Source organism: Artemia sp. Qi Xiang Cuo, chromosome 4 (genome assembly GCF_049724085.1).
Source record: "Artemia sp. Qi Xiang Cuo chromosome 4, ASM4972408v1, whole genome shotgun sequence".
NCBI classification, from domain to species: domain Eukaryota; kingdom Metazoa; phylum Arthropoda; class Branchiopoda; order Anostraca; family Artemiidae; genus Artemia; species Artemia sp. Qi Xiang Cuo.
The window spans coordinates 78,383,683-78,399,233 of NC_142797.1; the positions used below are offsets into that span (position 1 = coordinate 78,383,683).

General features: G+C 38.3%; 1 protein-coding gene across 1 annotated transcript in view; it reads left to right on the top strand.

The window, feature by feature from the left end:
* Positions 1–12,525, top strand: part of LOC148953461 (uncharacterized) — an 84,586-nt gene extending 72,061 nt beyond the window's left edge. The window contains exons 8-10 of the mRNA XM_089087693.1: positions 9,458–9,608; positions 10,255–10,320; positions 12,352–12,525. Of these exons, the coding sequence (XP_088943819.1) occupies positions 9,458–9,608; positions 10,255–10,320; positions 12,352–12,396 (262 nt within the window). The 3' untranslated portion in view covers positions 12,397–12,525. The remainder of the gene's footprint in view (positions 1–9,457; positions 9,609–10,254; positions 10,321–12,351) is intronic.
* Positions 12,526–15,551: the final 3,026 nt, after the last annotated feature.

Here is a 15,551-nt window from a genome sequence, read left to right on the forward strand (position 1 = left end):
CTGTTAAAAAACACCCTGGGACATGGGTATTCTACTTTCAACATCTTCTCTTCGTCTTTACTAATAATACTAACTAGGTAAGTGAAGCTGTTCACTTGATCGGCTTTCAAAATATCCAGCATCACCTCTTCACATTTACTTATTCCTAGTCTTAAAAACCTACTCTTCTTGACATGAATCTTTAAACCTATTGTTACGCCCTGAACTTGCAAAGCCTCGAAAAATTCCTCTAAACTCGCAAATCCTCTAATCTTAATTTTCTAACTTAACTGTAGCAATGTTACTCTTTACATATCACTATTCTCTACTACTACTACTAACAACAACTCACCGCAGCACCGAGCCACCTGAGGCCAACATTCTGAGGCCAACAATTCGGGGTGTTCCCATTTGAGCGCTTTCCCATTTGAGCGCCACGGAATTTTGTTCCATTTGAGCGCCACGGAATTTTGTTCCCATTTGAGCGCCACGGAGTACCATTTGAGCGCCAAACCCGAAATTGTGATTTTGCGGTGGATGAAGCGTGGTTTGCTGACACATTGACCTGTACAAATATTTAGTGCCACGAAGACAACGAACAAAACTGAGGATTTTATTGGGTCAATGGTTGTGAAATAACTCTGTACTGAGAGTTAAGAAGCTAAACGTTTGTTAAGCTTGTGAAGAATATAAGTGAAGATTTTACGCACGTTCATAGGGTAAGAACTGATTGCCGCTGAAGAAGGCTTGCTCGTCAAGTCGAAATATTCGGCTCTTTTTTTAGAGTTATTTCACAACGATCGTTTAGAAATGGAACGAAATCACCCAAAAATCGTGCCAAAAACGGATAATTCAAATTAATATATTGGTAAAAATACAAACAAAAACTGCTAATATCACACATCCGGCGAAATGTTATGTGCGACACCCAAGAGAAGCTCGTCTGCTGTTCGAGTTCCAGCCCTGTACTCCGTCGACAGCTTTTCGAGTCGTTCGTTCATCCTTGCATACTTCTTGTTCGTCCGATGGATGAAATGACCCTGGAGTAGCTGTGTCCTTGCAGAATCGACGACTGCGTGTTCTTCCGTCAGGAAAGAGATAAACTGCCACAAGTTCGGGTGGTAGCGACCGACTCTTCGGTTAAACCGCATGTGCCATGATTCGAGGTCGTTGTTTGTCCTTCGCTGGATGCCGTAGACTGACCAGAAATGAGGAGGACATTGGTCGAACCACTGACGGCTGAAGTAAGTGACAAACGGACGAGCCGAAGGCCAGGTACGAACGATGTGAGAAATGATTGGACCAGAATTGATTCTGACGATCGCTGGAGGTAGGAACGCCAGAGCCAGAAGCTTTCGAACGTAGAGGTTGAAGTCTGCATCGGTCATGTACAGCTCACGGACTGAGTGACGCCCCAAGTTTCTGATTACTGCTTGGCAAAAGTGGAAGTAACACCCACGGTGCTTGGCGGCCGGAAAAACTTGCTTCACGGATGTCAGCAGACCGGTCTCAAAATCAGAGACGACGGTCGTCGGGCGAAGTGTCACTCCTTTCATCGCAGCCTGTAGGATCAGCTCGCTGAAGACGTCGTTGTAAAGCTGCGCAGACTTGCTCTCCATGAGCACGAAGACAGCGGGAAGTTGCTTGTCGCCGAAGAAAACGTGAACGGTGAACAACGGGCCGATTGGGGAAGGAGCTGAGTCGAAGGTGCCGTCCATATACCATTCCGGGCTTCGTTCAAGCAGACTTAACGACTCGTCGGTTGCAAAGCAAATCGCAGCGTTATTTTGAAGCTGAAAGAGGAGGAATCTCTGGTTTGCAGACGTCTCACTGAAAGCCTGGGGCAAGGGCGTCGGTACGGATATAGTATCAGCGGGCAGTGGTGGTATCAGCTTGTTTCGTGATCTGTACATGGACGACTTCACGTGCTTATAGGGTAACTGAGGCAAAGCACTCAGCCCACTGGCAGCAGCACTTGCGACCTGGCCGTCGTAGATAGCGGGAATCGGACGAGTAGTACGGGCTGACTCGCTTCGAAGGTCTGACCGGAATTTGTACTGCTGGGTCTGCAGAGGATCAGCGCTGTGGTCGTGCGTACCAACTGAAACTGGTGAGCCGTCGCTGGAATCAGTGTGTAACCGCCCGAGACATCCCTTCTTCATGCATCTCCAGCTCTTCTTTCTTCCTCCAGAAATCGGCTTATCGAATCTGTAGACGAAACCGTCGTGTTCTAGCAGTTGTTTATTCTTGGAGCTCTTCATTGTCAAACTGACTTATTAATACTAACCAGAAATATTGTTCCTGGCATCATTAAATACTTGTTATAAGAGGGTAAAAAAATATGCTCCCACACTAAATCCTATTGCATTTTGTGGGTAAACGGTTGTGCAATCGCTTACGCAATTAGGTCACGGCCTAATTATCTGGCGCTCAAATGGGACACAACTGAACTAATTAAAATACGGCGCGCAAATAGGAAATTCCCATTTGCGCGCCATGGCGCTCAAATGGGAAAGCGCTCAAATGGGATACACCCAACAATTCACTGTAGTGTATTTATCTGGTATCATAGGCAGCGCAATAGCGCTGCCTAAGTAAAGAACGATGTTGGCACAATGTATTATTTATTTATTTATTTCTTTTAGACAAGGGCGCTTCGTATCGAAGGAGTTGTAGTAGAAACTTCAAAAAGGAATCATTCGATTGGGAATTGGAAGGGCTTGCGCCCTTTCTAATAGCCGAAAGTGATTGGGGGGCAACTAACACCCCTTCCACGCCCCCCCCCCCATTTCCTCAGACACATCCAATCAAAATTTTGAGATAGCCATTTTATTCAAGGTAGTTGAAATATTTGGAAAATATGTCTTTGAGGAGGACACTCTCCCCACCACCCTCAGGGCAAGGGTTGTAAGTTTTGCCCTAGGAGCATACAAGGTTTTTATAGAAAGCATTGTCACAGAAACTTCAAAAAGGGCTCATTCGATTGGAAATTGAAAGGGCTACTGGCCTTTTTAATAGTCGAAAGCGATTGGAGGGCAACTAAACCTCCTCTCACGCCCAACATTTCTCCAACATATCCAATCAAAATTTTAAGATAGCCATTCTTTTCAACGTAGTTGAAAGCTCTGAAAATTATGTCTTTGAGGATGATAAACCCCCCACACCCCTCCGGACAAGGGTTGTTAGTTATGCCCTGGGGTCATATAAGGTTTTTATAGATATTGTTGTCGTAGAAACTTTAACAAGGGCTCATTCAATTTGAAAATGAAAGGGCTATTGTCATTTTAAACAGTCGAAAATTATTGGAGGGCAGCTAACCCCCCTCTCATGCCCCCCATTTCCCAAGAAACATCCGATCAAAATTTTAAGGTAGCCATTTTGTTCAACGTAGTTGAAAGTTCTGGGAATGAGGTCTTTGAGGATGATACCCCCCCCCCACAGCCCTAAGGGCTAGGTTTGTAAGTTATGCCCTGGGGCCATATAAGGTTTTTATAGAAAGGGCTGTCATGGAAACTTCAAAAAGGGCTCGTTCTATCGGAAATTGAAAGGGCTAGCTCACTTTTTAATAGTTGAAATTAATTGGAGGGCAACTAACCCCTCTCTTACACCCACCATCTCCCTACACCCATCCAATCCAAAATTTTGATATAGGCATTTTTTTCAACGCAGTTGAAAGTTCTGGAAATTTTGTTTTTGAGGATGACAACCCCCCACAGCACTCTGGGTAAGGTTTGTAAGTTATGCCCTGGGGTTATACAGGGTATTTATAGAAATTGTTGTTGTAGAAACTTCAAAGAAGGTTTGATTCGATTGGAAATAGAAAGGGCTAGGGCCCTTTTTGATAGTCGAAAGTGATTTAAGGGCAACTAACTCCCTCTCCTCCCCCCCATTTCCCCAAATACATCCAATCAAAATTTTGATATAACTATTTTGTTCAGCGTAGTTAAAATGTCTAAAAATTTGTGGTCTTTGTGGTCTTTGAGGATGACAACTTCCCCACATCCCTCAGGGCAAGGGTTTTAATTTATGCCCTTGGGGCATATAAGGTTTTTATAGAAAGTTTTGTCGTAGAAACTTCAAACGGGCTCATTTGATTGGAAATAGAAAGGGCCAGTGCCCTTTTTAATAGTCGAAAGTGGTTAGAGGGCAGCTAACCCCCCTCCCCCTATCACGCCCATCATTTCCCCAGACACTTCGGATCAACATTTTGATATAGCCATTTTTTTAATCGTAGTTGAAGGGTCTGGAAAATATATCTTTGAATATGATGCCCCCACCCCTCCCACAGCCCTCAAGGCTAAGGTTGTAAGTTATGCTTTAGGGGCATATAAGATTTTTATAGAAAGTGTTGTCGTAAAAACTTCAAAAAAGGTCTGATTCGATTGGAAATTGAGAGAGCTATTGCCCTTTTAATAGTCGAAAGTAGTTTCAGGGAGAATAACCCCCCGCCCCCACCCCCGTCATTTCCCAAAAAACATTACGATCAACATTTTGATATGGTCATTTTGTTCAACGTAGTTGAAAGGTCTGGAAATAATGTCTTTGAGGATGACAATCCTCCCTCCCATAGCCCTCTGGACAACGATTGTAAGTTCTGCCCTTGGGACATGTAAGGTTCTTATAGAAATTTGTATAGTGAAAGTTTCAAAAAGTGGTGACTCGATCCGAAAATGAGAGGACTAGCGCCTTTTATATTAGTTAAAAGTGATCAGAGGACAAATGCACTCCCCCCGCGTTCATTATTTCCCCAAGCACCTTTAATCAAAATTTGAGATAGCCGTTTTGTTCAACTTATTTGAAAGGTCTTGAAATTATGTTTTTGAGGATAACAAATCCCCCCAGCCCTCAGGGCAAGGGTTTTTAGTTATACCCTGGGGGCAGATAAAGTTTTTATAGAAAGCATGGTCATATAACCTTTGGAGGAGAATCAGACGCTCCAGTGCTCTTTTTAAGAGTCAAGGCGATAGAAGAGCAGTTATCCTCCCCTCCACACACACACTTCGTATTGTCCAGAAATGTATCTACTAGAAATTTTGAGATAACCATTCTATTCATAATAGTCTAAATATCATATAATAAGGCTTTTGGGATTGAAACAAACCCCGGAGATTAGGGGTATGGGTTGTAAAGTATGCCCAGGGGGTATTTAAGGTTCTTATGGAAGGGATGGTTGTTTAACTTTAGAAGAGACTCAGTCTTTTTCCCTGAAAAAGGCTGTTTCAATATAAAATGAACAAAAATTAGTTAAAAGAAACTTTTTTCCACAAAAAGTTTTACAAACAAAGTAAAGAACTCCATTAAACCATAAATAAACAAAAATAGAACCAAACAATCTACCAAGCATACAACTACCACAAATCAGTATCAATAAATAAATGAAACCCAAAACAAACAGAAATTAAAATAAACAACAGAGCCAAACTCAAAACAAGCAGAAATTAATATGAATAGGGTTCTAAATCCTATGCTTTCTAAAAGCCAGAGTATAATTTGTACTCTATTGAAATTTTTTTTAATGTTTTAATTTTTATAAATTTAAGATAACAAAGATTAATTAAGAATTTAAGAATTAAATATCATCATATATATATCAAACTCACAATGCACATTTTTTTCAGTAAATTCATTGGAATGTTTTTATGTTGCTGTAAATCGTAGACCGGCGGATTTGTACAATATACTAGGGTATATAGGAGAGTCTTATTGATGTTAAAAATAAAGATCACCATTTAGTAGCGTCTAGGATTAATTTAAAGCTGAAATTTAGGAAATTTAGCTACCTTCCGGGACGCTTTGGTGTTGGTAGACTCCAGGGTAAGACTTTAAGAGACATTTTCCAGAAACGATTAAATACAAAATGGAGAGCTAAAAATTTGATAATGTGAAAGATTTACGGAACGATTTTAGGAAAATATTTTGTGAAGACTTTGTTGGTGTTTCGGGAAGAAAGTTGGAAATGCAGCTAAGAAAATTAGTGAACAGGGCGCTGTGTTTAATAGAGAAGAAGAGAGGCTTGTACAAGAATTACTTGAGTAATCGATCATATGAAACTGAGAGGAATGCAATGAAAGTGGAGAAATCATTAAAATATAAATTATAGAGGTGTTAATTGAAGGTCACGGATAAAATTTTGCCAGACGGTATGATAGTAAAATATTGTACTGACATGTTAATAAATTGAGAGGGAATAGTATATCTAAAATTATCCCTTAAATATGGAAATGGGGCTACAATTAGTGATAAGGAAAGAGTTAAAGAGAGAGAGGTAGACCATTTGAGAGTATGCAGAACCGTGATAGAGGTACAGGAAAAGATACAGAAAATAATTAAAAAAATTGTGATATTTTGGATGTGAAGGAAGATTTATTTTGTTAGAAAGAATTAGTGGCAGTATTAAAAGGATTACAAATTAATGAGGCCCAAGGTGCTGATTGTGTAATAAATAACTTTTTTAAATATGGTAGTTGTGAAGTTAGAGATAAGTTACTGAAGATTATAAATATGATTTTTGAAAAAGGGGAAGTACCAAGTGATTTTGGGAAAACTTTAGTTAATTCCCTCTAAAACAAAGGTGATGAGAGTGAGTTTGGTAATTATAGAGGCAATTATTAATTATGCGGTAATTTAAGTTAAAAATATCGGAAGTGATAAGCAGACAGAGATTCTTGGCCATCAAATTTTCACGTAAATGGCGATGTGTTGATGATTCCCCAAGGTCAGCCGGGGGATGATAAGTTTTTCAAAATCAGGCCATTATATGATGCCTTTATAGACAATCTTCGGAAGATCGAACCTGAAGACATTCATAGTGTGGACGAGCAAATGATCCCGTTCAAGGGAAGAATAGCTTTTGGCCAATACTTGAAAGACAAGCCACACTCGTGGGGAGTGAAAGTATTTACTAGAGCTGGTGTCAGTGAAATTGTATAGGATATTGAGATTTACACCGGTAAAGGAGCAGTCAAAATTTCAGATCAAGAGCAAGGAGCAGATGTTGTTCTTCGTTTAGTCAAGGGCTTGCCAAGGGTCATGAATTTCAAAGTGTTTTTTTTTATAATTTTTACACTGGCATTGATCTTTTCAGAAAACTACGCGATGAGTATAGTAGCGAGTCCTGTGGGACCATACGCACTAACAGTATGATAGGGGCAGTGTTTGAAACTGACGCTAACATGAAAAAACCGGGGATCAACTGACTATCGTTTGGAGCGAACTACATACGTATCAATCGTAAAGTGGTACGATAAAAAGCCGGTGCACATCGCTTCATCATACTGCTCGGAGGGACCAGTAGATTTCTGTGAACGTTGGGATGGTATTTCAAGGAAATACGTTTCAGTTGAGCGGCCTCGAATAGGGAGGGAATATAATAAGAGTATAGGAGGAGTAGACCTTACCGATATGTATCTGGAACTATATCGCATTGATATACGGTCGAAAAAGTGGTATATACGCATCATCTACTTCTTTCTTGATCTGCCCGTAAACAATGTGTGACTGCTACAAAGATACCAATGTGTCCAACTCCAAAAAGACCACATGTCCCTCCTCACATTTAAGCTAGATATTGCTCGTGACCTCACCGTCATTGGGAAAGTAGCAACACCGCGATCCAGAAGGTCCGTCGCAAGCAAGCGCATCAGTGTTACAACCATAGTAGAATGCCCCCCGATTCTGCAAGATACGACCAAACAAACCACCTTCCAGACAAGATCGAAAAAGGTAGATGCCGCTTTGAAAAGTGTGGACGGGACAACACTACAAGAATCTTCTGCACGAAGTGTAAAGTCCAAGTATGCCTGAATGCAAATCGAAATTGCTTGATAAATTTTCATTCCAAGTAATTTGTTCTTTCCAACTTGTAAAATAAATGGTTAATAAATAAGCCTGATGTGACCATATGGTTACCATTTTAAGTTTTGAAATGAAATGAAATATGTTTTTTTTTATGATGGATTCATTATAAGGGAGCTTCTCGCATCTGTCACTGCAAGTTTCAGAATTTTCCGACGATGCGTCTTGGGTCAGGTCAGAAAGGGTTAAGCAAATCGCAGAACAGATGTGTTGGAAAATGAGGAGGCTTATAAAATAAGCAAACAGTATCGTATGCACACTGGCTCCTTAGATCAGTGGCAAGAGAATAAACTGTCCTACTATTAGATACTAAGGATGTAAACAAAGATTCAAGGTCAGACCGTCGACTAAATTCATTATGAAGAATTAGCACATGGTCAGACTACTAAATTCAATAAACTAATGAATTTTTCTTAGGAACCATTCACGCTTGATCGGAACTTGAGTCTCCATTCCACCTTTGTGTTGAATAAGTTATTGAATAGTTTGCTTGCGACTTTTGTGATGTTTAAGATGTTGATTACGATGGCCTTGTATATTTTTAAGTTAGTCTAATGTGAAACGACTTTTTTAGCGTGAAAGACATTACGTAACGTAATATACGCATGCAAAACTGCCTACATAGCCTGAAACCACCTCTAATTTTTATACATGCTATTCGGCATTAAAATATATTCAAATACATGAACATATGCATTTATTAAACAGCCCAGTACATATATTCATAAACAACATGTGGGCTTAGAAACTATAGTATGTATCATTTGATGTGCAAATGTGGAATACTGAAGGACAAGGGATAGCTTTAAGGATGTTTGAAAATATGAGCAAGAATGGCAATAAGTTGAATTGGGATTAAATTTTATGATACATATAGCTCAGGGTCGGATCTAGAGCCAAACCTAGGGGGGTAATGTCAGAAGAGCGCCAATAAGCAAAATCTAGGGGGGGTGACAATGTGACACGGACGCTAATAATTGACCAAATTGACCAGTTTATTTTTATAAAAAAGGGTAAAAAGCAGGAAAAAAATAAGGATTGAGGGCACTATAAAAAATCTTAGAGGGCATAGAGTCTCTCTCCGCCCCCCCTCCCCTGGACTCACAAGTGCTTTAGATGTTTGGGAATACTCCTCAGGTTAATTATGGAATACATTTAAAGCTATTGGACATTGCAGACTAGTTTTTTATGGAAGTATATTTATTTTGTTGTTAAAATGTTCATTTATTTATTACTTTGATTGTTTTTTCTTTGCCGCTGCCCGGTGGCAATTCCTGCAATAAATATTACACCATAGCATAGCTCACATTATGAATGTTTACCATTTTTCCATAAAAACCCATCTGTGTATGTCTATTAATGATACTCCAAAATTAAAAACAAAATAAAAATAAAGGAAATGTTTTAGGCAATTTGACAGAAATATGAATCAATGATGATTTCCTCAACAACTACAACACAATAAACAGCTATAAATAATTTAGATGAGCAGTTGTATTGCCGAGGCAAGCTCAAGGGACTAAACCTGGACAAGGGCTACCCCAAATCTTGAACCAATAATTGGGTCAAATTCTACATTTTACCAGGCTTGAAATGAAGGTCCTAATTTGTATACTTTTTACAGCTTATTTGATGTTGATAAAGATGGACGGATAACACTGGAAGATGTTTACGATGTTACCAGGTCAATTTTAGAATTAGCTGGGAATACAAGCCCTAACAATGCTGACATTTTGGAATCAACACTTCAATCCAGGACCTTGCTATTTTTTCAGGTAAATAATAGTGCTTTTTATGCTTGGGAGCTTGATCATTTTACTGCTTCAAATTGATTTTTAATTTGGAATATTTTAGAATTTCTATTTCAGTCCGTATTTTGCCTTGTACTCTTATAGTCATTTAATTAATAAATAACTATAATTAATTAAATATAGTCAATGAATTAAGTTCTAATTAAATATAGTTAATTAATAATATGACATAATTAATTAAATTTAGTCATTTAACTAAAATAACAAACTATTTTCCGCGACAACTGAAAACGATGAAGAAAGCAGACAGCACGTTTTAATCCCCCTCCCCTTGATTTTCAAATATACCTTTTTCGTATTTTAGTCGAAAAAAATTATCTCTCTGGATTTTGGCAAATACCTTTTTTGTTGCCTCCTTTTAAAAATTTGAGAAATCCATGTGCCTCTCCTTAATATTTTCATGAATTGGCGCTCATACCCTCTCTTTCAAGCCCCTCTTCTCTCTCTTTCACTCTCTCTCTCTCTCTCTCTCTCTCTCTCTCTCTCTCTCTCTCTCTCTCTCTCTCTCTCTCTCTCTCTCTCTCTCTCTCTCTCTCTCTCTCTCTCTCTCTCTCTCTCTTTCTCTCTCTCTCTTCAATCTTAGTTTATAAACTATTGAATCTTTTTCTAGAGGTTGAAGTGTGATAATCCTCAAATTGGTATAAAAAGGCAAGACTTTATTTCCAGCTGTATTAAAGTAAGTGCAACTAATGTTATTACACACAGTTTTTAGGAAAGTTTCAAGTGTATTAATTCTTAGGAGTTAAATTCGCAGAACTGAAGTAGACAGCATCAATATTTATTTTAAATATTCGATCAGGTTCATAATTTCTAAAGGTTCATCCAGAGCATACCATCATGTCCAAAACCTATCTATGTATCGACCTCTAACGAACCAAGACCCACAGAGTTTACCAGGCAAATATCTTATAATCAAACTTTAATGTTTTATTATACGATATTTAGTAAAACGTTATTTGCTCTGTGGCTCTGAAACATGTTCAAGTTCAAGTTCTTTATTAATCAATAAAAAATGTTTTGACAAAGTATCAAATTAATGACCCACAGTGAGAATAACTCGTGTTATGTGGCTCCCAAACATGTGGCTCTAAAGCCACAAGTCACAGTTTTACTTTCGTGTCTTTTGTTTCATCTATAAGGCTTATAAACGAAAGATATTAGAGATGTTTCTTATCTTTGCTATTTAGCGTTAGCAAGTAGCAAGATCTTTCTGGAACGATTAGTGATTCAAACTTCAGAATTAGTAAAAAATTTTAATTTGGTAGCATATGTCCTTTAACAATGTAGATCTAGGGCTCCGGGCTTGACCCCCTACCCCCCAAAAATATGTCTGCAACTCTTAAATTGGTCTTAAAAAGGCATGTAAAAAGAATATTTCTCCTAAAAAACAAAAAAAATATATTTATCTGACTCTTAAATTGGTCGTAAGATGCAGGCAAAAAACCCATAACATCCCCCTCTTGAATCTTGCAAACCCCCCTCAACAAAAATTGTTGTGGTAGCCCCCAACCCAAATTCTGGGGAACGACCCATGTTGTAGGTTCTAAATGAAACTATTATATAAGTCCACAAACTAAAATACATTTTAAGGCGATACATTGGGAACCAATTCTTTGCACCCATTTCAAGGGACGGGGAACCCCCTGTGTCCAGATATTAACCCATTAAAACTCCATAAAAAAAATGTTTTAACCTTACAGATGTAAGTCTTGTACTGAAAACGTTTTGTGTTTATTTGAGATATTAGCTGTTTATAGTCGTATATACAAAGTGTTGCAGGAGTCTTGTAACATCCAGGTTTTCATAAACAAAATAAAATAAAAAATTGCTATCGAATATTAAATTGTTTTTGGAAACAAACCTGACTAAATTTGGATCTCCATATAAAAGTTGCATAAATTATTTTTATGAATTTTTACCAAGGGTAGGACTTCAGGAACACACTGTATAGTTTTATCTTTAGCCCTCAATAAGTTACTAGATTATAGATTTATTTTTCTTGGAGCAAAATTGTGGCTCTGTCTCTGTTACGCCGTGAAACGAATCTGACCAAGTAAAAAAGAAATGATATTTTTCGTGGAAGTCCAAATTCACGCTAATTTAAAAAAAACGTCAAATTCTCTGCACTCTTTTGGTGGCAACAACTTGCTTAATGTATCTTCGTTTACTGAAATTTTGGTACTAATCTATTATACCAAACACTCAAGAAGTGATGTTAGGTTCATCATTATGGAATATACCAAAATATGATGAAAATATAATACTTTAATTTATATAATGATATATTTTGGTCTATATCTTTGAACATTAGGGATGGGGTGGGGTAAAGTAACCTAACTTAACCTAATCTTAACTCCACCCCCAAATGTGCAAATATATATCCCCAATTATACAAGTCCATGCATTCTGCCACCCTTCATTTGTCTTTGTGGCTATGAAACCATTTTTCTGAAATCTTACATTCAGCAAATTTCTCAACTGTGTTTGGTCTAATACATGAGCACCGTTTTTTTTTTTTTTTTCTAGTATTTAGCTGATTTTAGAATATGCTCCGGAGCACTAGAGAGTTAGCGTTATGACTTCCAGATACCAAAACTCTTAAAATCAAGGTGTTAGAGTAAAATTCAATAGTTGATCGTGTAAAGTCCGGCTCTAATCCTTGAAACAATAAATTTCGTTGATACGATTACTTTTTTCTCTTTTCCAGGACAAAGATGTGCAAGAATCCATAAATATGCTGCTGGAACTCTGAATATCCTTCGATAACGTGTCTGTTTTAACTTTACTATACTAACATATTTTTTTCTTTTTTTATCAAGTGCGAACGAGCTACTGTACTTTTGATTTATTTTTATATCGGGATTAAAGAGAATGCACGTCATCTTCTAAAGTTTTGGTTACTCTTTTTACTTACGATAGCGTTTCAATGATGATAGAGCGCTTGTTGAAGTTCAATCATTTTTAAGCAGTGGCGTAATTTGGTAAAAAGAATTCTGGGGTGGGGGGGGGCAACGTTGAATCCAATTTTCCCAAATAAAGCGGAAATGACAGTGAAAACTGAAAAATTATCCATATCAAACAGTTCACGGTAACGAACAATAAGTAAGGAGTGATGCGGCTCAATACTAACCGAAACTTTAAGAAACAGAATTTTGATAATAATAGATACATAAAAAGAATCGAATTTTGATGCTCATTCAACATGTATAAAATTCATGAAGTTTAATGTTACCCATCAAGAGTTACGAGCCTGAGAAAATTTGCCTAAATTTTGAAAAAGGGCGAAACAGCCCTAAGAAATCAAGTGATTTTAATAAAATCACACCATGATATTCAAGATATCAGAGAACCCTATTGTAGAGGTTTCAAGCTCCTATATAAAAAATGTGGAATTTTGAATTTTTTGCCAGAAGCAAAATCACGGATGCGGGTTTATTTGTTTATTTGTTCTTTTTTCTTCCCAGGGGTGAACGTATCGAACCAGTGATTCCTAGGGAGAGGGCTCATTTGATCGGAAATCAAAAGTTCTAATGTCATTCTTAAGTGAGCAAAAATATTGGAGGGCAGCTACCCCAACCCCCCTCTCACCCCCCTCTTTTACCCAAAATTGACCGATCAAAACTTGGAGATAATCATTTTCTTTAGCGTGGTCAAAAGGTTTAATTACTATGTCTTTGAGGATGGCTTGACCCTTCACAGCCTACGAGGGAAGGGCTTCAATTTATGAACTTTGCCTATTGGTTAGACTTGACTTTTGAACATATTTACCATAGTGACGTTTCATTCGTGACACAGAAGTATTCAAATGCTTCCATCGTGTTTGATGGTTACCCTTCAGGACCGTCTACCAAAGATGTCACCTAAGTTAGACGAACGAAGGGTACCCAGTGTCCAACCGTCGATTTAACACTGAGTATGAAGCTCAGTGTGAAACCAAGTCCCGTTTGTTTGGGGTAGGAAAGCAGGCTGTGCTGCCAATCCTGAAAAGCCATGAAGAATTTAGGAATAATTGTGAAGTATTCCTTAATCTGCCCTCTTCGAAGGAAGAAGACTAGCAAGCTGGTGAAAATATTTTGCTGTGTTTCTACAAGGCTAAGAAAGGGCAGGGTCTCAGCAAAACTAGGTACAGGGTTCTTATAAAGAAACTAAACAGCTCAAAGACATCAACTTTTGTGAACCCAGAGAGACTTCCACCAACTCCATTGGCTGTGAAATTTCATTATTATATCACTCTTGTATAAATTTCATTTATTAATTCATTCTTCTATCAGGTAATACTGCGAATCTATCAGGGAATGGCGTAATACTGCGTCAGAACTCGACCCGAAAGACTGTGGTTGGCGATTACATGACATGACACTCAAGACATCGGACCTACTCCGCCTCACCTGCTAAATGTGATTCGTTGCAGCTGCACGTGTTCCAACTGCAACAGTTCACACTGTAGTTGCCAAAAAATGGATTGCCTTTCACACTTGCTTGCAAAGCTGCCAAGGGATTGCGTGTTGCAGTAAAGATGTTTTTGTTGATAACGATAAAGAAGACGGTGTTTAGTACAAATCGTTGATCTTATCCTTTTTAGTTCAATCAGAACCGTAATTATCTTTTGCTGTGATTACGAAGTTACCTGATTTGTTTCCTTTTTTTAACATTTAATTTTGTCTTATGTTTCTATTACATAGTCGAAGTAAATCTGCCCACGTACTCCGAAGGCTAGATGCATTGTCTCCCCTACGGTGAAAACACTGCAGAAAAGCCAGAAAAGAATATAATACCAAGCTTTTTGAAATCATCGAGTCAAAAAACCTTGGGGGGGGGGAACCTTTTGACCTTCCATATCGCAAAACTCTCGATAATACTGTTTTTTCCCTCCCCCTTCCCCGCTAAAGGGAGAAATCCAACCAAGTCCAGCGATAAAACAATATAACTTTCTTTTTTCGAGTTCTCCGCACAGAAAAAGAGCAGAAGTGGAATTCGAACGCACTATAAATCTGCCCCCGAATTTTTTCAATTTTCCCATTTCCCCCTGTTTTTTACCCTGTTCCGCCAAGGAGATTTTTGGGGACTTTTGATATGTTGTACAGAATATTTTTTTCTCTATAATACGGTGTAAAAATATTTTATATTGCAATTTTGTCCCGGAGTTTCGTAGATTTACTGGATTAATAAGCAGCTTGCACAACTCACAGCCCTAGCACCGTAAGTCGAAGTTACCACGTAAATCACTAAATGCAAGCATCAAAGTAAAAAAAGTATCAAAGTGACAAGAAGTAAGTTCCGTAACTCAGAACCGTTTCTCCGGGGCTGGGAGGGGGGGCTCAACCCAGAAGCATAGTTGTTTGGCCTTTGAACTATTTTGAACAAAATGGCTATCTCCAAATTTTGACCGGATACCCTTTGGGAAAGTGGGTTGTGGGCTAGCTAGCCATTGATCACTTTTGACTCTTAAAAAAGTGCTAGAAGTTTCCAATTTCCGATCGAATGAGCCCCCTCCAAAGTTAATACGACCATCTCTTCCACAAAACATTATATTCTAATAATGGGTAACTTACATAAGCTCCTGGGGTTAGGGAAGATTTATCAACCTCTACGTTACAGTAATTTGAATTTTGGACTATTTTAAATAAAATGGCTATTTCAAAATTTTGATAAAATGTATTTGGAGAAAGAAGGCGTAATCGGGGGGGGGGGGCGGGGGGTGTTACTTTTTGATCTCTTTCGATTCTTAAGAACTGAACACTTACTTAAGTTACAATTCTTGTTCCCGGTGCTACGGAGGATTTCTCAACCCCTAATTTATAGTAAGTTGAATTTTGGAGTATTTTGAACATAATGACTTTGTCAAAATTTTGGGGCGGGGGGTGTTACTTTTTGATCTCTTTCGATTCTTAAGAACTGAACACTTAC